The 26,212-nt window shown below is 39.4% G+C and overlaps 2 protein-coding genes across 2 annotated transcripts; both read right to left on the bottom strand.

Moving 5' to 3' along the window:
- Window positions 1-777: 777 nt before the first annotated feature.
- LOC107641070 (temperature-induced lipocalin-1-like) lies at window positions 778-12,341 on the bottom strand. Its single transcript, XM_016344583.3, has 2 exons — window positions 11,764-12,341; window positions 778-1,460 (listed from the first exon to the last, which is right to left on the bottom strand). The coding sequence occupies exons 1-2, from the start codon at window positions 12,199-12,201 to the stop codon at window positions 1,317-1,319; spliced, it is 582 nt and encodes a 193-aa protein (XP_016200069.1). The 5' UTR covers window positions 12,202-12,341; the 3' UTR covers window positions 778-1,316.
- LOC148578869 (uncharacterized) lies at window positions 8,050-11,754 on the bottom strand. Its single transcript, XM_088502236.1, has one exon. It carries the CDS (start codon window positions 9,408-9,410, stop codon window positions 8,430-8,432), a length of 981 nt encoding a protein of 326 aa, XP_088358362.1. The 5' UTR covers window positions 9,411-11,754; the 3' UTR covers window positions 8,050-8,429.
- Window positions 12,342-26,212: the final 13,871 nt, after the last annotated feature.

Raw genomic sequence — 26,212 nt, 5'->3', positions numbered from 1 at the left:
TATTCGATAATTGATTTTTAATATATATAAAATATTTTTTGTTTTTATATACCTTGTTAATCCACATCTCCTTACTATTCGAAGTGAGTATTTGTTTAAAAATACAAAAAAAAATATTTTAAAATAATATATATAATTAAATTATACTAAAATATGGTACAAGTATTATTTTCAAATCATTGATCAGAGAACATACATCGTGTAACCGATGGAGAATATATAAGAAATAAATCAAATAATCAATCTATGCAAGACACACATCTAGACAGGGAATGAGAGTGGGGGTGTGAAAATTGTCATTTTCTCCTTTGCATTAAAGTTAATTGGCTTGATTGGTGGTATGTTCCAAAATTATGTCTATTCATTCAAGTGTGAAGCCTTGAAGACCAAGTGTAAATGCGTACTGTCCAAGTAAGATAATAGACTGTACTAGACTCGTCTCATTTTAATGCTTGCACACCAAGTCATCACGGTTGGCTTCAGCTAGAAAGGAGGAGCAGCTATAGTGGAAACTTATGGTATGAATCATTCACATATTCACATACATACTTTTGTATAGTCCCCAGAAGAATAATATGATTTGATGAAATTAAAAAAAGAAAAAAGATCTTCAAATACCTAAATGATATCCCAAAGCTTTCAACAAATTATTATTATTATTATTATTATTATTATTATTATTTAGAGTTGTATGAATAAAGAAGGAACAAAGCTGGTAGGAATTGGTGTGAAATATCAAGAATTTTTTATTTTTAATATTGAAGTGGTAGTGGTGTTTTTTTAAAATGTGGATTGTTGGGGTGTTATATTCAAATGTGGAATTGTTTAATTAGAGAAGCAGAAATCGGACCGTCCGATTTATTAGAGGTACAGAAATCGGACCGTCCGATTTCTAGAGGTACAGAAATCGGACCGTCCGATTTGTGGGAGGTACACAAATCGAACCGTCCGATTTGTGGTAAAAAAAAATTAGGTACAGAAATTGGACCCTTGGACCCTCCAATTCGTGTACTTCCACAGTTTTAAAAAACACCAAAAATTACAATGTTAAGGTATATCACCACTTCTACTCCCATAACAAAAAAAAAATTAGCCTCATATCAAAGTATTGGGTTCTCACTAAGACAATATTACAATAAGACTAGACAACCAAATTAAAGTACAATAAACTTCAACTTCAACACCTTTCAGCTAGAGTTCTTGCATTGACACCTTTTATTCATAACATAAATATATTTAACATGGAATAGTTACTTGTTCTTGAACATGTGATCATATATTTCCCATGCATACAACATAATACTTGATCATCCAAATTAAACGCCTTCTTCCGCTGCTGGTGGTGGTTTCTCACTCTGTGGAGTCTTACGGAGTTTGCTCACGTCATAACCCTCATTCTTTGCTTTCTCAACGAGCTCCTTGTACGTTGCATCATCTATATGGCTCTTCCTTGATAATATCTAGACCCCAAAGCCACATTAAAAAAAAAGAAATTAGCATATTAACGGTGTGAATAATAATTTAAAATAATAAATATAATTAAATAAAAAATATTAAAAAATTATCAAAATTTATTATTTTTAGCCATCACTTATCAATTCAATAACATATTTTAGCTTACACTTTTAAATAAAAATACACTACATTCTAATTTAATGGAATTTGGATCCTCTAAATTTTAAATTTGTATTTTAGAGGGTAAAGTGTGACCTTCTTCCCTCGAATGATTTCTCTCATATTTATTTTTGATCCTATCTATAAAATAAATAGTGAGAGATCACACTTTATTCTCTAAAGTAAAATTCAAACTTTAAAAAATCCAAATTTAATGCTTGTTCATACCCTGGCCCAATAATAAAGGTCCAGGATCCAAGCGAAAGGCCCAGCCCAAAGGGTTGGTCCTCACCCAGTACCAGCCTTCACCCCCAGAAGTCGGTACAGGGCACGACCTGCTCCAAGGAAGTCGGGAACGAGGGTTAGCTGGCAGATAAGCACTCACTTGAATGAGTAACTGTCCCTAGAATCTCTCTAACCCCTTCCACGAGCCATATCTTAACTTCCCTAAGATAAAGGGACGGTTAACACCCTAGAAAGGTGGCACTACTTCAGCGGTGGTTATTGGTTCACCACCATAAATACCCTGACATCCCTCAGGTATCACTAAGTCCAATACATTCTAAACTTGCTTACACCCTTGCTAACTTAGGCATCGGAGTGTCTTTGCAGGTACCACCCCCCCCATTCTTTTACACGTACAAGTCGGACGGAGGAACACCGAGTTTCAGGCAAACGCGATAGTCTCCTCCCTCACACGTTTGGGCCTACCAACGTCATCCGGCCCACCAATCTCTGGTTACCCACCGTAACATTGGCGCCGTTGCCGGGGAACCGAGAGATTAACCAGTGATGGCGGAAAGATCCCCTGAAGAAGGCCATGTGGAGACAGATTCTGATCAAGAGAATTTGAACATTGGAAACAATGAAGCAGATCAGAACCTCCACCAGGAAGCCAATGATCAAAATAAGGAAGGCACCTCCGGAATCAAAAATCCGAAGACGAACTCCTCGGAGGGGCGCGAATCAGAAAAGGAAGGACCCCCTCCCGCTAGCGAGCTTATGGGACTAATCCATAGCCGCCTCGAGCAGCTAGAACAGGAGCGGGAACGACAAAGGGAAGCTGAAAGGAGCCTAAAAGAGGAGATGGAGCGACGGAAAGAGTTAGAAAGAAAACTCTTGAAGTTAGAATCCTCCCTCAAAAGGCGGAATTCCCACGACGGTAGAGAAGATTCTCCCCTAGGAGAAAAAGATCCGTTTAGCGAGGACATAATGAGGGCAAAAGTTCCGAGAAACTTTAGAAGCCCCGATATGGACCTCTACGATGGAACCACCGATCCAAAGCATCATCTGAGCAACTTTAAAAGTCGGATGTATCTGACCGACGCATCTGACGCTACGCGATGCAAAGCTTTCCCGACAACCTTGTCAAAAGCTGCGATGAAGTGGTTCGACAGTCTCCCTCCGAGGTCAATTACCAGTTTTGAAGACCTCTCAAGAAAATTCCTGATGAGGTTCTCCATCCAGAAGGACAAAGTAAAACATGCACCAAGCCTCCTGGGAATAAAACAGGAGGTCGGGGAGTCCTTACGAGCCTATATGGAAAGATTCAACAAAGCATGTTTGGAGATTCAGGACCTGCCCACTGAGGCAGTCATCATGGGGCTAGTCAATGGCCTTCGAGAAGGACCTTTCTCACAGTCCATATCAAAAAGACACCCCGCCTCTTTAAATGATGTGCAGGAAAGAGCCGAAAAGTACATCAATATGGAAGAAAACGCTAGGCTAAGAGACCCGAGTTTGCGACTCGGGCACCATCCCTCAACAAAAGAGAGGGAGAGGGAAGCGAAGAAGAAGGAAGAACTCGGCCTTGATAGGCCAAGAAGATATCACTCTTATACTCCATTGAAAGTCCCTGTAGTGGATGTATACAGAGAAATTTGCAATACCGAAAGGCTGCCTCCCCCCAGACCCATTAAGAATAAAAAAGGGGGGAGCCGCGGGGATTACTGTGAGTACCATAAGATATATGGGCACTCTACAAACGACTGTTACGACCTTAAAAATGTGATAGAAAAGCTGGCCAGAGAAGGTCGGCTTGACAGATATCTCATAGAAAGGCCGGACAATCATGGAAAAAGAAAGCGAGATGATATGGACAAAAGAGACCCACCACCGCAAACTCCGGAAAGACATATCCATATGATCTCAGGAGGGTTTGCAGGAGGGGGACTCACGAAATCCTCTCGTAAGAGACACCTCAAGAGAGTGTACCAGGTTGAAGAGGGGTCCTCCGACCTCCCAACCATTTCATTCACAAAGGAAGATGGGCGAGGAATAATCCCTGGGCACGACGACCCAGTGGTAATCACCATGATCCTGGCAAATGCCCATCTACACAGAACACTAGTAGACCAAGGAAGCTCGGCGGACATCCTATTCAAGCCCGCCTTCGACAAGCTAGATTTAGATGAGAAAGAGTTGAGAGCCTACCCCGACACCTTGTACGGATTAGGTGACACGCCAATAAAGCCACTAGGATTCTTGCCCCTCCACACCACCTTTGGAAAGGGGGAGAAATCAAAGACTCTGAGTATAGACTTCATAGTCATCGACGTAGGGTCGGCCTATAACGCTTTAATCGGCAGGACTACCCTTAATCGACTCGGAGCGGTGGTATCGACACCCCACCTTTGCATGAAATTCCCGACCCCAGCAGGGATAGCAACGGTGAGGGGAGATCAGAAGCTGGCAAGAAAGTGCTACAATGAAAGCCTAAACCTGAGAGGAAAAGGCAAAGAAGTTCACACAATAGAGCTCGGTGGAGCAAGGATTAAAGAAGAACTGCGACCCCAGCCCGGAGGAAAAACCGAGGAGATTCAGGTCGGCGAAGAGGAAGGAAAAAATACTCACATAGGAGCCAACCTAAGGGAAACCCTAAGACAAGGGTTGACTAAGCTCCTAAGAGATAACTCCGATCTCTTCGCCTGGAAGGCCTCCGACATGCCTGGGATAGATCCCAAGCTCATGTCTCACAAGCTCTCGGTCTACTCAGGGTCCCGACCTGTGCAACAAAGAAGACGCAAGCTCGGCCCAGAACGAGCCCTAGTAGTAGAAGAGCAAGTGCAGGCGCTCCTAGAAGCCGGCTTCATCAGAGAAGTTAAATACCCAACATGGCTAGCCAATGTAGTGCTAGTCAAAAAACAAAATGGCAAATGGAGAATGTGCGTCGACTATACCGACTTAAATAAGGCATGTCCCAAAGACCCTTATCCACTACCAAGCATTGATGTCCTAGTAGACTCTAGCTCGGGTTATCAATACTTGTCGTTTATGGACGCCTACTCGGGATATAACCAAATCCCGATGTATGAACCAGACCAGGAAAAAACATCATTCATCACGCCCAGAGCTAACTTTTGCTACGTGGTCATGCCATTTGGATTGAAAAATGCAGGGGCCACATATCAGAGGCTGATGAACAAGGTGTTTTCCCCTCACTTAGGAAACTTAATGGAAGTATACGTCGACGATATGTTGGTAAAAACCAAGAAGGAAGTCGACCTCTTGTCTGACCTCTCACAAGTCTTTGACACCATAAGATTGCACGGGATGAGACTAAATCCTGCAAAGTGCGCCTTCGCAGTGGAGGCAGGAAAATTTCTAGGATTCATGCTAACACAAAGAGGGATTGAAGCCAATCCCGACAAGTGTAGAGCTATCCTAGAGATGAAAAGCCCGACTTGTTTGAGAGAGGTCCAACAGCTGAATGGCCGACTAGCAGCCCTCTCCAGATTTTTGGCAGGATCAGCACTAAGATCCCTTCCGCTGTTCTCCCTACTGAGAAAGGGGCATCAGTTTGAGTGGACTCCCGAATGCGAGGAGGCGTTCCAGGAGTTCAAGAAGTTTTTGAGCCAGCCTCCAATCTTGACCCGACCTATAGCCGGAAAAGACCTCATCCTATACCTTTCCGTGGCAGACAGGGCTGTCTCAGCAGCCTTGATAAGAGAAGAGGAGGTCAGGCAACACCCAATCTACTTCACCAGTAAAGTTCTACAGGGCCCTGAGCTAAGGTACCACAAACTAGAAAAGTTCGCCTACTCCTTAGTAATAGCCTCTCGAAGGCTACGACCTTACTTTCAGGCTCACACAATAAGAGTCCGCACGAACCAACCCATGAAGCAGATCCTCCAAAAAACAGATATTGCAGGAAGAATGGTACAATGGGCAATAGAGCTCTCCGAGTTCGACTTAAAGTATGAAACTCGGACGGCGATTAAAGCCCAGTGCCTCGCCGACTTCGTTGCTGAATATGCAGGGGATAAAGAGGACAAACCGACTACCTGGGAACTCTATGTGGATGGATCCTCCAATAAAGCAGGAAGCGGCGCAGGCATAATATTGGTAGATGAAAGGGGAACCCAGATAGAAGTTTCCCTCAAGTTCGAATTCCCAGCTTCAAATAATCAGGCCGAATACGAAGCCTTGATCGCAGGATTGAAGCTGGCTGAAGAAGTCGGTGCTACGAAAGTGATGGTATACAGCGACTCCCAAGTGGTGACCTCTCAAATAAGTGGGGAGTACCAGGCAAAAGACCCAACTATGAAAAGGTACTTGGAGAAAGCCTCGGAGCTCTTGGGGCGCTTTGCAGAAACCGAGGTGAAGCACATAACTCGAGATCTAAACAGCAGAGCAGACGCCCTATCCAAGCTAGCAAGTACCAAGCCAGGTGGAAATAACAAAAGCCTGATTCAAGAGACTCTCCAGGAACCTTCAGTGGTAAAAATGGAAGACACACTAGAAGTCCTTGAAATGATCGGATTGAACCTCGGATGGATGAACCCCTTAGTCGAATACCTAAAATTCGACATCCTCCCTAAGGAGGAAAAAGAAGCCCAAAAAATCCGAAGGGAAGCACAACACTATACCTTGGTGAAAAATGTTCTCTATAGAAGGGGGATATCAACACCATTGCTAAAGTGTGTGCCGACCTCAAAAACCACCGAGGTGTTGGAGGAGGTACATAGTGGAATCTGCGGGAATCATCTCGGAGCCAGGTCATTGGCCAGGAAAGTGATCCGAGCAGGATTCTACTGGTCAACCTTACAGAAAGATGCCACAGAATTTGCGAAAAAGTGCCAGCCATGTCAAATGCATGCAAATTTCCACGTGGCTCCCCCAGAAGAGCTCATTAGTATCACTTCTCCATGGCCCTTTGCAAAATGGGGAATGGATTTGTTAGGTCCTTTTCCCCAGGCGCCAGGACAAGTCAAATACCTAATAGTGGGAATAGATTACTTCACAAAGTGGATAGAAGCAGAACCACTGGCCACCATCACTGCACAAAGAAGTCGGAGGTTCCTCTACAAAAATATCATCACAAGGTATGGGATACCTTACTCCATCACTACAGATAATGGGACCCAGTTCACGGACTCCACCTTTAGAAGCCTGGTAGCCAGTATGAAAATAAAACACCAGTTCACCTCGGTGGAACACCCACAAGCCAATGGGCAAGCTGAAGCAGCCAACAAAGTCATACTAGCCGGACTGAAGAAAAGATTACAAGATGCGAAAGGAGCTTGGGCTGAAGAGCTCCAACAAGTACTATGGGCTTACAGAACAACCCCCCAATCCGCCACTGGAGAAACACCCTTCCGACTAGTCTATGGCGTAGAAGCCATGATCCCAATAGAGGTCAATGAGCAAAGCCCGAGAGTGATTTTCCACGATGAGATCAGGAATATACAGGGGCACAAAGAAGAACTCGACTTGCTCCCTGAAGTCCGAGAAGAAGCTCAGATAAGAGAAGCAGCGTTGAAACAAAGGATGACTACAAGGTACAACAAAAAAGTCATTCGAAGGAGTTTCACCCCTGACGACTTAGTCTTAATCAGAAACGACATTGGAATCAACAAATCGGGGGAGGGAAAACTCGCTGCTAATTGGAAAGGACCATACAAAGTCAAGGAGGTCTTAGGAAAAGGCTATTATAAGGTGACCGACTTAGGCGGAACCGAGTTACCAAGGTCATGGCATGCTTGTAATATGAAAAGGTACTACAGCTAAAAGCGAACTCTACTCCCTGATGTACTCTTTTCCCAGCTTCATGATTTTTTCCCAGAATCAAAGGGTTTTTTCTGGAGAAGGGTTTTTAACGAGGCATCATAGTAGGGGCTAAGGGAAATAAATTATCAAAAGCCCTTAGTAGCAATAAGGTACCCCCTCAATTAATAAAGATCTTTTTCATTTTAAATATCTCTTTTAAATTCCCTTTTTATTTTCCTTCTACGAAACGCACCGATTTAAGCTCGACAAAACGTGAAAATCCCATGAACCGACCTAGATGGTCGTCAGGATAAAACGACGAGGTACAAGTCGGTGTAAAGAGGCTATAGAAGTCGATCATGATAAACTCGGAAGCAATCCGACTCATAAGTCGGAAAACGAAGCCGAGTAAAGTTAAAATGAATCGCAAAAGTAGCCTAAGTCACGAAAAACTCAATAAAACAAAATTGAGTACTAGGAATAACAAAAAGAGATAAGGAAAAACTACGAAAAAATAGTAAGGCTGCCTTGAGAATCAAGGAAATTCAGAAAAGCAGGCAAGCCCCTAAGAAAAGGTTTTTCCTAGAAAAGATCAAAGAGTCAAAAGAACCGTGAACAGAAAAAGCATGCGCACATAAGGTAACTCAAAACCCTTATCCAAAAAGGGTACTTATTTTTGACCTACAAAACCCTTATTAAAGGGTATTATAAAGTGTTTCGTTTACGGCCTTAAAAGGCCAAAAAATTGTTCAGAACACCAAACAAATAAATAAAGAGTTTAAAAAAGAGGGGCCCACAGGCCGGGCCCCAATAGCCAAAATCACTTTTCAAAGAGGATCACCACCAGCAGAGTCAGGGGGAACGCCAGGAGCAGGAGTTGAAGAGGAAGTCGGGAGGATGGTAGAGGAACTCGGAGCGTCCTTAGAGCGAGGAGGGGACTCTACGATCCTCTGCCCCCGAGTCTTTAAATCAGACTCAGACTCCACTATGGGGACAGGAGGATCCACGATGGCACCATCAACAACAATCTTATCAGGGTCCAAAGGAGAAAGGTCCAAGTCAGGAGCAATAACTCCGACCTGTTCCTTGAAGATCCTCCAGGCCTCATCAGCACCATCCGCAATAGAGTCCTCCAACTCGGTGTAGGCCTTCCGAGCATTCAGCAAGTCGTTCTTTACAGACACAAGATCAGCAAACAAACTGTTGTAGCTGGCTTGCGCTGCCTTCCTCAAATCCATCTCCATGTTGCATCGGGCCTGCAATTCCTTCCCTTTCTCTCTGAGACTGTCCCTTTCCTCCGTCAGTTTGGCAACTTTCCCCTCCAACTCCCTCTCATGCTCCTGATATATACGAAGCCTACCCTCCAGCTCCTCGACCCTCGAGGTCGTCCCTAAAGAGCTGATGGGAGTCTTCTCAAATATATCCAAGAGTTTGCCACAAACCCCTGCCGTCTTGAGACTCTCCTCAACCACAGTAGTGAGGTAGTGCCGAACAGAAACATCATCCATACTCATGCGAGCATGAGGATAGATGTTCTTTCGGACGAACGCAAGAGCGTCCGCCTCACCAGAAGCGCCAGACTCTAAGGTCTTGCGCTTCTTTGGCTCTGGTTCAGGAGTAGGTCGGACGGGAGGGGGCGGCAGAGAGGAAGCAGAGGAAGAAATTACAATAGGTTGAGAGGAAGTCCCGACGTTCCGAGGAGGAGGAGGGGGAGAGACAACTGTCCTAACACCTCCAGACCTGGCTCGAGACTTTGCCTTGGCTTCCTGAACCCTCTGATAAGACTCTTGAGCATTTTTCTTTGCCATCTCTGCAAAAACAAATGATAGCTAAAATCAGACAAAGTCGGTAAAGGAAATCGCAAGTCGGAAATAAGCAAGAAGTGCAAAAAGCTACCTAATTGTGGCTGGACAAAGGCCGGCGACCCCTGGAGAAATTTTTTAGTATCCAAGTATGGGGCCCTCCCCCACACTTCTCGGAGGAACCCCACAATGGCTGCCTCGACCTCATTTAGGTCATCTAGACCATATTTCTCGCAGGGGGAGGCCTCCAGCCAATATAAAGGAAATCGGGGAGAGGAATGCTCATCCAGGAAAAAGGGGTGGTGACCCTCTACAGCTTGCACTTTGAAAAAGTAGTTCTTGAAGTCGTGAAAGGATTCGTCAAAAAGGGTAAAAAGCCTCCGACCTTGAATGGCTCGAAAGGACACCCACTGTTGCTTATTATTTAGCCCACTGAAGGGTTTGGTCATATGGAAAAGGTAAAAGAAAATCCTTAGAGAAGTCGGAAACTCTAGAGCCTGGCTGATAAATTGATAAATTTTTAGAAAACCCCAAGAGTTGGGGTGAAGCTGGGTGGGAGCCACTCGGCAATGACGCAATACAGACATTTCAAACTCTGAAAAAGGGAGGAAAACGCCCAAACGAGTGACCATACTCTCATACATAAAAAAGAAATGAGGGGCCGTCTCGTCAGCCCTCCCGAAACAAACCCGGTCTTCTGGACCCGGGACTACCAACTCGTACTTGGGCTCATCTTCTTCCGAAGTACAAATTCTATAGTGAGTACGAAGGTGGGTGATAAATTCAGTGTCAACGGAGGGCTCCTCCCCTAGAACCGTAACGTCTACCCACTGGGAGAGAGCATCTACGGAAGCCATTTTCTTTTCTTAAAAAAGGGGGTGACAAGAAACCTACAAAAGAAAAGAAAAATCAACACACGGTCTCTAAGGGAAGGGGCACGGAACTAAGGCCTACAAACCAAATCTACCTACAAGATAAAGGCACGCAAATAGAAAACGCGTCACAGAAGGGAAAAACTAACCTTTGAGTCTGAAATCAAGACAGGAGGAAGTAAGAACCTTCGAAATGCAACAATACAGCACGAACAAATGCAAGGGAAATTTGAAAGATTGCAGAAACGAAACAACGAAAGAGAGGGAAAGTATTTATAAAGACGTTAGGGACATAATGGTAAAACTGAGGTAACTTTTAGTAAAAGTGCACCGTTACCAAGGCCATTAAATCCCTACGCATACCCAACGGACACGACGATTGATTAGACGTAACCGTCAGAACCGAAAGGTCTAAGGAAAATCACGTCGGTTCTTAACCATCACGTCGGTCCTCTTGCAAATCGGCTACGACCCCGAGTTGAATACTCGAACCCAAATCCTAAAAAGAAATTGGGCTCGAGTAGGGGCACTGTTCATACCCTGGCCCAATAATAAAGGTCCAGGATCCAAGCGAAAGGCCCAGCCCAAAGGGTTGGTCCTCACCCAGTACCAGCCTTCACCCCCAGAAGTCGGTACAGGGCACGACCTGCTCCAAGGAAGTCGGGAACGAGGGTTAGCTGGCAGATAAGCACTCACTTGAATGAGTAACTGTCCCTAGAATCTCTCTAACCCCTTCCACGAGCCATATCTTAACTTCCCTAAGATAAAGGGACGGTTAACACCCTAGAAAGGTGGCACTACTTCAGCGGTGGTTATTGGTTCACCACCATAAATACCCTGACATCCCTCAGGTATCACTAAGTCCAATACATTCTAAACTTGCTTACACCCTTGCTAACTTAGGCATCGGAGTGTCTTTGCAGGTACCACCCCCCATTCTTTTACACGTACAAGTCGGACGGAGGAACACCGAGTTTCAGGCAAACGCGATAGTCTCCTCCCTCACACGTTTGGGCCTACCAACGTCATCCGGCCCACCAATCTCTGGTTACCCACCGTAACAATGCTACTAATTAAATTTAAGATTAATTTACTCTTTTAACCTTATTAATTTACATCATTCACACATTATTCAAAAATGTTGTTGATTATCTATACTTTTCCTTAAGGGAAAGTCTAGGGGGCCAGCAGATTTATTAAAATCTGGCCAGCACTTAGCCAGCAAAAAGAAAATGAGTGATTCTCCACCATTAGATGAAATCTCACACCATTAAATACACTATTGATGGCTAATTGATGACTACAACTCACAAATTCTGCTGGCTCCCTAGCACTCCTCTTTCCTTAATAATAAATTCGGATGACTCTCGAACATTTCTCATTAGACAATAAAATTTTACATTAATACATCAAAATTAATCTATTTTTTATATGTTTGAAAGAAGATAAGAAATTGAGATGGAAAAATAATAAAAAGAAAGGCTTACCCAAAGAAATATCTTAGTTGGTCCACCAACGACAGCATTCTGATAATCCTGATCGATATAGAGAACCCAATAATCGCCAATAACAGGGAATAAGGGAACGGAGGGAGGCACATAGAACTTGACCTTAAGCTTGGCTTCATCGCTATTGGGATCAGCCTTGTATGCAATTCCTTCAACATAACTCCTCTTGCCATCAACAAAATCTTCATTGAGAACATGAACGGTTCCATTATCATTGAGTGTGTATGTGGCCCTAGTGTCCACAGCATTACTCTTCTCAAAGAATGTAGGGAAACGCGCTATCTCATACCATCTACCCATGTACCTCTTTAGGTCTAGGTTCTTCACCACGGTTGTGGCGTTGCTAGTAGCCACCGTGGTGAGCAGTAGTAGTGAAGCTAGAAGAAATAAACAGTGGCGCATGGGTCTTTCAGCCATTGCAGTTGCAGGGTTTGTTAGTATAGTACTTCTTGCAGGAGATCTTATATATATATATATATTAAGTTGGAATAGATACTCGATTAGAACGTATGTGCCTCAAATCGCTGTCATTAAGGAGATATCGGGAGTCTAACGTTTCATGATCTGTTTAAATGACATTCCTTATCAGAATCGTCGTTATCAAGGTCTATTAATATATTAATTATTAAGGATTGTTGAATTAAAAAGATTGGAAAATATAAAAGATTTATTTTTTATACCATAAAAAAATATGCAGAGGAGGTAATAACAAAATTAATTATGCTGTGTGTTAAATTATTAGTATAAAATATATATTAAAAATAAATTAAATAATATATATAAATATATAACAAATAATTTTAATATATAGATAATATTTTTATAAAAAAATAGTATAAGTATTAATTTTTTTCACATATTTGGGTCAAGGTGTTGGTATGAACAAATTTTTGTACTATTTGACTCCGTCTTGCTACTATATGTGAATGAATAGTTCAGCTCATTTTAGGCTTGTTTAAATTTGGTTTGTTTTATTAAATAGGTCAGATTTTATTTTTTTGCAAAATTTATTAATTAAAAAAAATAGATTTATTGAATTATTTCATTATTTGTCAAAATATTTTTTTATAAAAATAAATTATTATTAGTTTAAATTTTATTTATTTATTTATTTATATTAAAGGCAAAACAAAACTAAAAAGAATTAATAATCAAAATTAGTTAAAATAGTAATTCTTTTTTTAAAAAAGAAATTTATGAATTCTAAATATGGTTATGATGTATGTCTAAAGATTAACATATATAAATGAATTATACTTTATAAATTATAAATTATAAATTTTAGAACGTATTTAATGTTTATTTAAAATTTTTTTAAGTTTATTATTTTGAGTTATATATAATTCATAAAATAGACTTTTTAAATAAGTTCATAGCTTATCAAATTTTAAATAAGCTGGACTCGAATCTGAAAAAAAAAACCTATAAAAAATAACAAACCTAGATTTGAACTATTTATTTACCATATAAATTAGACCCGTCAAAATTAAACTTGGCCCATTTTCATCCTATAATAATTCACCATACCACTCCGAACTTATAATAATTTCTTATGTTTATTTTTATATTAATTAAAAAAAAAGTATTTTCACTATTTTTTAATATTATTTTATATAATTTTTATATTATATGTTTAAATAAATTTGTAAAAATAATAATATTATCAAAATAAAAATGATAATATTTATTTTTATTTTTATATATATCTTAGTTTATATATAGTCACAGATACAATTTTATGTTGATCTTATATCCTTACCTAAGCTTAATAGAGGAGTTAAATACCTGCAAATACATATTATAAAAAAATTTTAAATGTTTTAAAAGTATTAATGTTTTAATAATGTTAACTATTAATTTTAATTTTATATATATTATAACAAAAATTAACAATTAAAATTACGAAAACACTAATATTCATAGTCCATATTATATATTGTCATCGCTTGTCGGCCAGGAGAATTTAAGGCCTTGCACGTGTATCAATTGATACAGTAATTTGCAACAGCCTTGGAAAATTCTTATATTCTCTGTCAATGAATTCACACAATTCTTATATACCGTTAAACCGTTTTGAAAAGAATATTGAATTATTGTCGACGTGAACAAAAATTGGAGCTCAAATGTGAACATTAATATGGACCACTTAAATGAGAAAAGGAAAATTTTTCTTTTGGGACTTTTTCCTTTATATTATTATTAACCTTATGGCAAGTGGCAACTCACAAAGTGAAGTGAATGTTTTCTTCCTCAAGAGGCATGCATATACACACCTGAATTAGTAAGTTACAAGGCGAAAGATCGGAGAAGTACATAATGTCATCTATCAGATCTGGTTTTGTCCAACTTCTTTTCTCACCTTGGCCATGAACACATTCAATTTCCTCCTGAGTGGTAGAATTGGGAAAATAATGCATTATTTTTCACTAAAGCATGAACGAATGTTAATATGTTATACATACATACTAAAAGTACACCCTAATGTTTTAACACTTATTATCATCCACCATAGCCAAATAGTCAAATAAAGGTAACCCAGGTGTATATTGGTGCCATATGTCTAAGAACCGCAATTAAATAACCACTTAGTTAATTAAATTAATTGTCTAAAATAAGATCCAAAAAATTAGAATGTGAATTAGAGAATTTAAATATGATATTTGGACTCAGTGGATTTTTCTGAGTTGGAAAATGTAATTTTCTGCGACAAATCGCATAAAAACTCGAACCGGCAGATGAATCGGCCGAACTGGTTTAAGTCGAAAACCGAACGTTAATTTTAAAGGTTTGGCCCGAAATTAGGCCAAATGAACCAAAAACGCTAACGGGTTGGACTGGGCCCAAGTTGGGCCAAGCCCAACATATATAAGCACTTAAATGCATACACTTAAGCTCATTTTCTACTTTCAAGAGAGGGAGAGCTGCTGAAGTGAGAAGAGAGTGAGGGTTTACAAGAAACACTATTCATCTCATCACTCAATTGACCAAAACTCGAACTACGTGCTCCGATTCGCGTGCCGTCAGCGGCTACGCAAAGCTCTCGTCGAGCCCGTCACTTCTTGCTAATCCTTGTGGTAAGCTTCTCGAAATTCCCTGCCCAGTTTTCTGCCCTAAGAATTTCGAGTTTTTGGGTTTTGTATTGAGTAAAATTTTGTGATTTTGGAAGTTTAGGTACACTCTAGCCTTTGGTTCTTATTGGGTTTGACCCAATTAATCTTGGATAAGGTGAGTTTATTCTCGACCCTTGTGAAATTGTGATTATGATAAACCCTAGGTTGATTAGCTATGAATTATGTGTATATAGCTTGAATTGGTGTTATATGGAGAATGTTGGTGACTTGAAAGTGGACTTGGTGGCTTGATTGAGTCTAAGAGAACTTGTGGAAACTTGGTGGAGGTCAATTTGGTGATTTAGTGCATATTGGGAATCAGCCAAGGTATGGTTTCGGTTTTCTCTATGTAATATATAATATTTATGGACACTTAGGCTAGTGACCTATAGGATAGGATTGGATTAAATTGGTTGTTGAAATTGTTGTATGATCATGTATGATGATTTGATGATTTTGGGTAGTTTTGATTAATTGTGATGTTGATGTTGATAAAATGGTGTTGAAGATTGAGATTGAGATTGATCCTGATGATTGTTGGTGATATAATGATGATGGATGATTGTGTTGGTTGAGAAATGTTATAGTGTGAAATAATTGATAATTGAGGTTGAGGAATATGTAATGTGAAGGGAAATTTGTGTAAATGGTGATTTGTGACACAAAGGGTAAGTTATGAGGTAAATTGGAGTTTGGTGTGATTTTAAGTTGGTTTTGGTTATGAACTTTAAGGATTTGAGAATTTAGTGATCTTTGGTAAAAAATAGATTTTGGTGAACTTTGACGGATCATATCTTGAGCTACTGTTTTTGAAATGGAATGAATTTTATATCAAATCAAAGATAATTCAAAGAGCTTTAAAACCGTATCAATTTTGTAGAAATATGAATTTTGTAGAGAAAGATATGATCATTGAAAGTTGGTGTCTGAAATCTGAATTCTGTGAATGCTGCAGAATTTGTGATTTCTGGTTTGTGTGCGCACGCACATACAGGGGGAGGCCTACTGTTGGGAGCACTAGCACGCTCTGTACGCACACACAACCTACAAAGTTTTGCAAGCTGTGCGCACGCACAACCTTGTGCGTACGTACACGATGGAAGGTGCATTCTGTTGAGAGCGTTCGCACGCCTCGTGCGTATGAGCAGAATGAAAATTTTTACTTACTGTGCGTACACACCTCTATGCGTACGCACACTTCTTGAAAATTTATGTGGGCGTGCGTACGCACAACCCTATGCGTACGCACATTGCCCTGTTTTTTAATAAAAATCTTGTTTTTAACTGTTTCACCTTCCCAGCAAGCTTGTAAACTTCCGTGACACTTATATAAGACTCTTTGGCTTGTTTTTGGGTGTCAAAACATAGAAAAGGTCCTAGACAATCTAATTCGGTAATTCTGGTAAAAAGTTAGTGAAGGAGACTTAGGTTTCTGGAGTACTGAGGATGGTTTTGGTTGAGTGAGAAGGCGGCATATGGTATAGGTGATTATTGATAAGGAATTGTGAAAGTGGTGAACTGATGAGTTCTGAATGAATTGTGAAAGTGGTGAACTCATGAATTCGGAATGAATTGTGAAAGTGGTGAACTAATGAGTTCGGAATGCCTTGTGAACGTGGTGAACTAATGAGTTCTAAATGAAATAATTTTTGAAAACCACTGATGAAATACTTTAATGAGATTGTTGAGACGCTATGCGCCTGGCAGGGACGGTAGGTTAATCCCGCCTGTCGAGGTCGCGGCGGCGGCGTCGTAAGGATGGTAGGTTTATCCCGCTTACGCTGAGATGTAAGGTCTGTGGCAAGAGTATCCCACTCGCATCCCTTCGGAATCACTATAGTGTGCAGGCACTGACATCCTGGACCGTGATCCGAGCACGATATCTCGGGGGTTCCCGTTATGAGACCAAAGGGCGACATCTCCATGGAGATGTGTCGGGTTGGCAGTTGAACCGACAATGTGATATCACAGCCAATAGGACAGGCATTCATCATGTGCATTTTTATCTGCTTGCTTGCTTTGCCGACTTGAATTGTATGCTTAATTGTATAACATGCCTAATTGCCTAATTGAATTAGTTTATATACATACTTATACTTGTGTTTTCCTTGCATTGTATTAATTGTGTATTCTACTGGTATTGAGGAGGTTCAGAAGGCGGTGACGATGGGATTGCATGGAGGATAAGATGGTGAAGGCTGTGGGACAACGGAGAGTTGTTAGTTTAGAAATCCACTAAGTTAGATTACCCTTTATCATTATGGTTTTAAGTGATGTTTTAATGTGTTAGTTATGCTTTAAGTTGAATCTTGTGATGGATATGAAGTTCTAGGATTGCCTCTAGCGTCCCGGAGTCTTATATCTTACATCACTGGACACTGTTACCATACTGAGAACCTCCGGTTCTCATATCATATTCTGTTGTTGTTTTTCAGATGCAGGTCGCAACCCACCTCGGTGAGTTGCTTGGTGGTGACAGAGCAGAGGATTGCTCTCTTGTTTTGAAATATTTTTTATTATTTTGTTTAAGATCTCTCACTTTTGTATTTATTTTGCCTAGAGGCTTACTTTGAGAGGAAGTTTGTATAAGTTATTTTAACTATCTAAACTCTGTATGTGTATTTGTAACTAGCCGGCTTAAACTCCGCGAGCGGCGGCTAGATCTCTATATTGTTATCTTTTGTATATATATATATATGAAGGTTGTGGTAGGCTTAGAGAAGGGGGTTGAATCTATGCCTTCCTTTTTAATTGATGTTATTCCCTTTTAAAACAAACTTTCAATTCAGGTTCTGTTTGAACTCAGCAGCGGAAATTTATGAGACAATTTATTTTTGTCTCATGAATATCAGAAAACAGAACTCAGCAGAGAAGAGAAAAGCTAACAACAGCATGTATCCTGGTTCGGTTGCCTTGTGCTATGCAACCTACATCCAGTCTCCTCTACAACTATGGAAGAATTTCACTATAGTTAACAGTATTACATACACAAATTTCACAGGATTGACCCAATCTTTTCACTTTCAAGTTCTAACCTAACTTGACATTGGCTATGCTAATACCTAACTAATCACCCTTAGTGCTAACCCAACTAAGGAAGGGATACCTTACAGGTACAAGATACAAGACACTTAATCAACCTAAAGAAATCAGAAAATAACTCTAGGCTTTTCTCTCAAGTGTATCTCTCAGCCTTTTTTTTCACTCATGGCTTTTTCTTAACCTTTCTCACAATGCCTTTTCTCTCAAGAAATTACAGAAAGATAAACTTAGAAAAGTACATTACAATCAGTAAAACATGAAGGAGATTGACTTCATCAGCAGCCTCTTTGCTATGTGCAAAACCAGATTTGCAAACCTCAGATGTAGTTCTTCAGTATTGGCCGAATGCTTCTTTGAAAGAAAGCATTATCCAAGTAGAGGAACTTCTTTTCAGAACACAACTCTCAAACTCTGGTTTTCTCTTCTTGCCTTTTGAATGAACAGCAAGCTTCATTTATCTCATTGCATGTTGCTGGGTTCTTCTTCCAAGGTCAACACCTTGAGCCTTGAGCTTCACCAACCCACAGATTCACTTTTTCACATTAAACCTTAGAGTAGAAACTTTGCTTCTGACTCCTTCATCTTGGCCGAAAACCACAAAGCAGTAACCATAGAAATCTTCTTATGGTCAACTTGATCTTAGCCATTAAGAAACTACTTGGTCCCCAAGTATCACTTGTGACCGTAGATGTGAAGCAGAATAGGGCAGAGACCAACTTTCCCTTGAATGCCATTTTCGGATAGAGTAGAGAGTTGGGAAGAAGAGAAGAAGATCTGATGCATGCAAGATGAGATGGATTACCTTTAACTTAAGCTTGATTTGGTTTGGATTTTCTGTTTTAGCTTCTGTGTTTCAAGCTTAAACTTTCTCTCTCTTGCTTCTTTGGTTACTAGCTTAGGGAAGAAGCTTTTTCTCTCTTTCTCTTTCTTACTTTTCTGAAGCTTTGATTTGACTTGATTAGAGAGGAGAGGAACGTTGCTTCTGGTAAGGCAAGATGGAGGGAATTGAAAAGCAATTTGGGCTTGGATCGGGTTCTTCTCAAGTTCAGCCCGTTGGTGCCTTGTGTTGCTTCTTGGAAGACTTTTTGCTTGAGATGAAAGACTTGGGCTTGTCTTTATTTTCACTTACCATTTAGCCCATTGGCATATATCTTTTGTTTGATGTTGGGCTGCTGCAACACTTATTTTTAGCCTGCATCACTTATAAAAAATAATCAAAACTAATTGGGTGATTAGCCCGTTAATCAAATATTTGTCATCATCAATTTTATTAATTAATTTTTTAACTCAACAATCTCTCCCTTGATGACAAACATAATCAAGCAATGATCAAAGGAATTAAAATTTTGATAAAGTTAGAAGACTTCCCTTTGATGTTTCTTGCTTTAGTGTTGCTCCCCCTTTCCTTTTCAAGATTAGCTCCCCCTGGAATTATGCTTTCTTCTTTATTCCTGTTTTACATTGTACTTAAAGATAACACAATAGAGAGCTATACACAATTATCTTGTCTAAGGGATATCAAACAAACAACACTATGTAATCAGCCCAACATTAAGCTAATATCATCAGCAAGTGAAATCAAGTATTAGTGCAGCAAACAGACAACAATCCCAACATCATCCTAGTAGTAAAACATCATCCTAGTAAAACATCATCCTATTGCTTTTACTCCCCCTTTTGTCATCAAGGGCGGACAATAAGCATGAATAACAAAAACATCACTATAAACCCTGCAAGAAAGGTTAGTGCACAGTCCAAAGTACTAACTAAACTACCATAAGTGCATCAGTATTTAAAGTTATTACAGTTATCCAAGACATCAAACGTAGAGCAAACAGTAGCAAAATAAAACAGAGTTTATGAGACAAAAAATGAGCAGCAGCAGCAGTTTTTATAAGATAAATCCTAGGCATCAGAACCATTCCCCTCCGAAGCAGCTTCCTCTTCAACATCAGTGGCAATGTCTTCATCATTGTGAAGGTTATCAATGAAGGTCATGAGCACAGCCACCCTGTCCCTTGATTTTCTCAGAAAGTTCTCATGCTTGCTAGCTAGCTTCCTTTGTTCCTTGCTCATGGCAATCACGTGGTTTGATTGGGAAACAAATTCTTGAGAAATATCCTTGACCATATTCAGTAGAGCAGATTTCTTCCCAGTTGAGATGGAAGTTCCCTCGGTGGAAGGAGGAGGAGAGTCATCTGGAATGAACTCTTCATCATCATCATCTAGAACCACTCTTTCAGATCTAGTGGGTCCTTTGTTCTGTTTCACTGAACCACCCCCTTTTAAGTATGAATGTCTGTTTTCATAAGCCTCATTTGACAGATCAACACCAAAATTCTCAAATATGCAAGTTAAAAACATGCCATAAGGTAGTGCTTTATCTTTCACACTTCTAACAGAATCGAACATGTATCTAGCCATCAAATAGGCAAAAGAGATTTCTGTTTTAGTGATTAGGGCATACAAAACAAGTGTGTCCATGTAGGAAACCCTTTGATATGAACCACTTTGAGGAATCAAGATGTGATTAACAATTCGATGGAACTGAGCACGTTCATATCCTAGGGCTTTGTGAGTGGGTGTGATGCTATCAATTAAGGAAACATGTTCACAAATATGAGCCAAAGCATCATGGTAAGAGATACCAACTCCATCATCCCACTTTACAGATGTATAAGCACACGGCCCAACATCAGTGTACTTCAAGGAGTCACTGATAGTTTCATTATTCAAGATAATGTCTCTGCCCTTAACATAAGAATGCACACTTCCTTCATGGTAAGTCATGTTTGCATAAAATTCTTTGACTAACTGAGGATATACAGGTTTTTTGAATTTGAAAAGGTGATTCCAGTCTAAAAACTCCAAATTTTCAACAAAAGGAAAGCCTTTCTTTTTCAAATCAGGTAAATCAGCCAGAAAAGATGGACATAAAGTACGATACTGAATAACTCCCTCATAAAATTCGTGGTTCATGGCAAATTTGAAACGATGGGGGTTAAAGTCTGAGTGAGACGTCATGTAGTGTGATTTGTGAGCAAAAGGATCAATGTCTAGTTCTCTAACAGATTTGAGAGGGTGATGAGGGTTACCTCTTTGTGATCGAACAAGGACAGACCTTGACTTAGATTTTGCTGTCTCAGGAACAGGTTCTTCAACAGCAGGACGCTTCCCCTTGGATGAGCCAGGTTTCGAAGAGCTTGGTTTGGAGGGCGTCGTCTTAGGTGGTGGCATCGGCTTGGCAGGAGCAGGGTACCTTGGAGTGGTTTTGGTTCGCGCCATGGGAACAGAGCGAGGAGGAGAGGTCCTTTTAGCAATGGTCTTCTTCCTCATTTGGTTGGTTTCAGTCTTTTGAGGAGAGTGGCAGTGAAGTGAGTGGGAAGAAACCGAAGAGTTTGAGGAGAAGTTATGGAGGGAAGAGAGGGAGTGTTGGTAACCGTACCTAAAAGTGGATTTCCAAAACCATGCAACTGCATCACCATTTGAAAAGACTTGAAAAGACATGACCTCATAAAAGTAAGATTTTATTTGATTTTAAAATAAAACTGGAAGTTAATTTTAAATTTTGAGAAACAATAAATCAAAACTGAAAATCTTTTTGGATCAAAAGCATGAAAATATTTTCAAAAAAAATTAAACACACAGCCCAACAAAAATTTAACAACCAAACAGAAATTGTAACATTCATATTAGGGCCCAGAGATGGTTGGATTTAAGGAAACACATTGGACCACTCTAGATCTGATATTTAAGGTTGGCCCAAATCATTTTTCACTTGAAATAAGCCCAGATTACGCTGATTAAGGGGAACGTTCATCACCTGCCCAGAATTGTCTCATACCTGTTTATGAGACAAAAAGCTCCAGCAAATATATTAGCATTTTTCAAATAAAGAATCATAACTCAAAATTTCTAGACAATCCCTAAGCATGTAGAATCTATCCTCAGCTAATGGTTTTGTAAAAATATCTACTAATTGCTCCTCTGATTTAACAAATTGAATGCAAATATCCCCCTTTTGGACATGTTCTCTTATTGAGTGAAATTTCACTTCAATATGCTTAGTCCTAGAGTGCAAAACTGGATTTTTAGAAATATTAATGGCACTCATATTATCACACATTAAGGGAATATTTTCAGCATTTAATTTGTAATCAGCAAGCTGTGTTTTTAACCATAAAAGCTGAGAACAACAAGAAGAAGCAGCTATATACTCAGTCTCTGCAGTGGATAAGGCCACTGTTGGTTGCTTCTTACTTGACCAAACATTTAAGGACTTCCCAAGGAAGCAACATAAACCAGAAGTGCTCCTTCTATCAACTCTATCACCAGCAAAATCTGCATCACAATAACCAACTGCAGAAAAATCATCAAACTTAGGATACCAAAGACCAAAATTGGATGTGCCATGAACATATCTAATGATCCTCTTAACTGCAGAAAGATGTGACTCTTTTGGTTTGGATTGGAACCTAGAACACAATCCAACACTTTGCACAATATCGAGCCTAGAGGAAGTTAAGTACATAAGGGAACCAATCATTCCTCTATACCTAGTCTCATCAACATCTTTCTTAGTTTCTCCCTTATCTAATTTAGAACTAGGATGCATGGGAGTTCCCATGGGTTTGGCATTTTCCATACCAAATTTCTTAACTAATTCCTTGGCATACTTTTCTTGATGAATGAAAATACCTTTTTCAGTTTGTTTAATTTGCAGCCCAAGGAAGAAATTAAGTTCACCCATCATACTCATGTCAAATTCACTTGTCATGAGTTTTCCAAATTCAGAACAAAGGGATTCATTGGCTGATCCAAAAATAATGTCATCAACATATATTTGGACTAGAATGAAAGAATCATTAGAGTTCTTGATAAATAGAGTTGTGTCAGTGGTGCCTCTTTGAAAACCATTTTTTCAAAAGAAAAGAGCTAAGTCTCTCATACCAAGCTCTAGGAGCTTGTCTTAAACCATAGAGAGCTTTAGATAATTTGAAAACATGATCAAAATGCTCTTTATTTTCAAAACCAGGAGGCTGCTCCACATACACCTCTCTATCTATCACACCGTTCAAAAATGCACATTTCACATCCATTTGATATAATTTAAAACCACAAAATGCAGCATAAGCTAAGAGAAGTCTTATGGCTTCCATTCGGGTAACAGGGGCAAAGGACTCATCAAACTCTATTCCTTCTTCTTGGTCATATTCTTGAGCCACTAGCCTTGCCTTGTTTCTTGCAATGCTACCATCTTCTCCCAACTTGTTCCGAAAAATTCACTTGGTGCCGGTCACTTTCTTTCCACTTGGCCTTGGAACCAAAGTCCATACTTGGTTCTTTTCAAATTCAAGAAGCTCATCCTCCATAACTTTAACCCAAGAAGGGTCACTGAGTGCTTCCTTGACATTTTGAGGCTCAATTTGTGAAAGAAGGGCAATGTTTGATCCTTCATTTGCCTTTCTAGTGGAAGACCTTGTTTGCACTCCATGAGAGATGTCTCCAATGACAAATTCCTCAGGATAATTCTTTAAGAATCTCCATTCATGAGGTCTGGTGGACTTGGATGCAGATTGAGATACCAAGGGATTCTGGGTGATGCTGGCTTCAGGATTTCCTTCAGATTCATGAGACAAAATGGAATTGTCTCTCGAATTTTCAGCAGTTGTAGTTTCTGGTTCAGTTTGACCAGAATGTCCTTTCTCTTGATTTTGCACAGTTTCAACTTCATTTTGAGCTTGATTTCTTGCATCACAATCTTCCAAAATGCTTTGCACCAAGTTAGTATCACAGAATGTAACATGTATGGACTCTTCAATAATCCTAGCATCTTGATGATAAACCCTATAGGCTTTACTAGTTGTGGAATATCCTACAAACAAACACTCATACGCCTTTGGATCAAACTTACCAAAATTTTCTTTGTTATTCAATACAAAACATTTGCATTCAAAGATGTGTAAGTAATCTAAGTTTGGTGGGTAGCCTTTCCAAAGTTCATAAGGGGTTTTCTTCAAAAATTTCCTTATGATTGTTCTATTCAAAATGTGGCAAGCCGTGTTAACCGCTTCAGCCCAAAGGAATTTTGGAACATTACTCTCACAAAGCATAGCTCTTGCCATTTCTTGTATGCTTCTATTTCTTCTTTCCACAACACCATTTTGTTGTGGTGTTCTTGGACAAGAGAAGTTGTGAGATATTCCAAATTCCTCACAAAAGGATTCAAACAAATTATTTTCAAATTCAGTTCCATGATCACTTCTTATAGAAGAGATTTTCAAATCCTTTTCATTTTGAATTTTCTTGCAAAAAGGTTCAAAGGCCGAAAAGGCTTCATTTTTGTGTGCAAGAAATAAAACCCAACCAAACCTAGTATAGTCATCCACAATTACTAAACCATAATGTTTACCACCTAGGCTTTGAGTTCTTGTTGGACCAAATAAATCAATGTGTAGCAACTCAAGTGGTCTTTTAGTAGAGATATCTTCCTTTGGTTTAAAAGAACTTTTTGTTTGTTTTCCCATTTGGCAAGCATCACAAGTGATGTCTTTGTCAAACTTTATCAAAGGAAGACCTCTTACTAATTCTTTCTTTACAAGTTTGTTTATTTGAAACATACTTGCATGGCCCAATCTCTTGTGCCATAACCACTTTTCAGATTCTTTAGAGTGAAGACAAGCTACATTTTGATCTTTTAGTTCATCAAGAGTAAGTCCATACATATTATTGAAACGCTTGGCAACAAACATCACTTCATTTGTCTTTTCATTAACAACACAGCATTCAAGCCTTTTGAAAACAACTAAATATCCCAAATCACACAGCTGACTTATAATCAAAAGATTGTGCTTCAAACCACATACCAAAAGTACATCATCAATGAAAGTAGATTGCTCATTACCTACTTTTCCAACAGCAATGATTTTACCTTTACCATCATCTCCAAAGGTCACAAAACCTCCATCATACTTGTTTAGTTTGATGAAGTAGGTTGACCTTCCAATCATGTGCCTTGAACATCCACTATCCATGTACCACATGTCCTTTTTGTTCTTGGATGCTAGGCAAATCTGCATGATGAGTTTCAAGTAGCCTTAAGTATCCAAATTAATTTGGATCCTTTGAAGTTAATCCATCTTGGTTACCCAAGTGCATTGAAATCACAAACAACATTGTAAACTTTGTTTCCAACAACTCTTTTTTCAATGAAACATTGTTCATATGAGTGACCAAATTTCTTGCAATTGACACAATGATTTTCAGATGTGTGTCGCTGAAATTGAGGTGAGTTATATTGCTTGAAATGATTAAAGTGTTGAAATTTTCTGGTTCTTGGAGGAGATGCATTTCTTTTGACAAACTGATTTTTATTAAGGTTGTTCCTCTTTGCAAAAGCATTTTCATCAGAATTTCTTTGAACATTTTTACCTTTCGAATATGAGGTTTTGTTGTAAAATGGTGGTTTCTTAAAAATAGCCTCATTTTTTGAAATGTAACCCAAACCTGGCCGGTTTGAACTCAGACCAGTTCTTGGTGAAGGCTCAGTTTCACTTGTGTATGCTTCATCAAATTTTTCTTCACAAGTTGAAACATATCCGATACCTGATTTGCTTGGTATGGATTTGGTATTTGATGAAGAAGCCACAAATTTTATAGAGGAAGTATTAGAAACTGCATCTTCCTTGGCTATGTAGCCTAAACCAGATTTTTCAAATAATGGTCTTTGACTTGCAAGTAATTTGTCCAAGTTGCTAGAACCTTGAGCAAATTTTGCTAAGTCACCATTCAGCCTTTTAATCATATCATTTAATCTTTCATTTTCAGCAATTAACTCATGAGAAGGATCCACAATGTGCTTTCCTTTTAATTTTTCAAGTTCAGATTTTAGAAATCTGTTTTCTTCAATGATGTCCAAAGCACATTCAGTTTCCTTCACTTTTTCTTTTAAAAAATCATTTTCAGCTCTTAACACATCTCTTTCAGATCTGCATTCATTGTATTTATCAAGCAGTTTTGATGTGTTTAAAGTGAGATCATCAATAATAGCATGCAAGTCCTCAATGGTCAAATCATAATAGTTTACCTCATCAAGATTGTTGTTTCCAGCCATGAAGCAGTCTTTGTCATCTCCTTCAGATTCTTCTTCTTCATTTGAGTCATTCTCAAGATCCTCCCAAGCTGCCATGAGTACTCTCTTCCTTTCCTTCTTTCCTTTGTCCTCCTTTTTGAGCTTTGGACAGTTTAGCTTGAAGTGTCCAGCCTCCTTGCAGTGA

This window comes from Arachis ipaensis, chromosome B1 (genome assembly GCF_059453495.1).
Source record: "Arachis ipaensis isolate K30076 ecotype BB chromosome B1, ASM5945349v1, whole genome shotgun sequence".
Taxonomy (NCBI): Eukaryota; Viridiplantae; Streptophyta; class Magnoliopsida; order Fabales; family Fabaceae; genus Arachis; species Arachis ipaensis.
This window is presented reverse-complemented; position numbering and strand designations above follow the sequence as displayed.

What these genes read in the sequence shown, in the direction of transcription:
- LOC107641070 (XM_016344583.3), bottom strand. Translation starts at nt 12,201, where the DNA reads ATGGCTGAAAGACCCATGCGCCACTGTTTATTTCTTCTAGCTTCACTA. An exon ending in CAACTAAGATATTTCTTTGG is followed by an intron (nt 1,461 to 11,763) that starts GTAAGCCTTTCT and finishes TTTGGGGTCTAG; the next exon opens with ATATTATCAAGGAAGAGCCA.
- LOC148578869 (XM_088502236.1), bottom strand. Translation starts at nt 9,410, where the DNA reads ATGGCAAAGAAAAATGCTCAAGAGTCTTATCAGAGGGTTCAGGAAGCC.